Genomic DNA, 387 nt, shown 5'->3' with positions numbered 1-387 from the left:
CCCGCACACGCCCCCCCCCCGCTCGCACCAGGCCGGCGGACAGCCAGGCCTGGCCCCAGGACAGGATACTTGCACTTGACGCGCACTTTCTTGCCCAGCCGGTCGTTGCAGACCACCTCGATCATCCTGCTGCCGCCTGCGGGGCCGGGGCGCACCCGTGCGAGCTCGAGGTCGCTCACTACCGCAGTCGCGACCGCGCTGCCAGGAGAGGATGAGGCCTGCAATGACCCGGAAGCAGACGGACACAACACGAAATGGAGGTCATGTCCAGGAAGTGGAAGTGGGTGCTGGGTATGGCGGCGGCGCTAGGGCGGCCGAGCCTGGATGCGCTGCCGGACTCGCTACTCCTGGAGATTCTCTCGCAGCTGCCGCTGAGGGAGCGGCTGC

At 68.5% G+C, this 387-nt stretch overlaps 1 protein-coding gene across 1 annotated transcript in view; it reads left to right on the top strand.

Annotated features, from left to right (window-relative positions):
- Positions 1-23: 23 nt before the first annotated feature.
- LOC109295182 (F-box/LRR-repeat protein 12-like) overlaps positions 24-387 on the top strand; it is a 9,187-nt gene continuing 8,823 nt past the window's right edge. Inside the window, exon 1 of the mRNA XM_019513884.1 lies at positions 24-385. Coding sequence (XP_019369429.1) covers positions 255-385 — 131 coding nt within the window. The 5' untranslated portion in view covers positions 24-254. The remainder of the gene's footprint in view (positions 386-387) is intronic.

The sequence above is a fragment of the Gavialis gangeticus genome, unplaced genomic scaffold (assembly GCF_001723915.1).
Source record: "Gavialis gangeticus isolate Ggan-Ray unplaced genomic scaffold, GavGan_comp1, whole genome shotgun sequence".
Classification (NCBI taxonomy): Eukaryota; Metazoa; Chordata; order Crocodylia; family Gavialidae; genus Gavialis; species Gavialis gangeticus.
The sequence above is the reverse complement of the archived record's forward strand: the minus strand, read 5'-3'. Positions and strand labels throughout refer to the sequence as shown.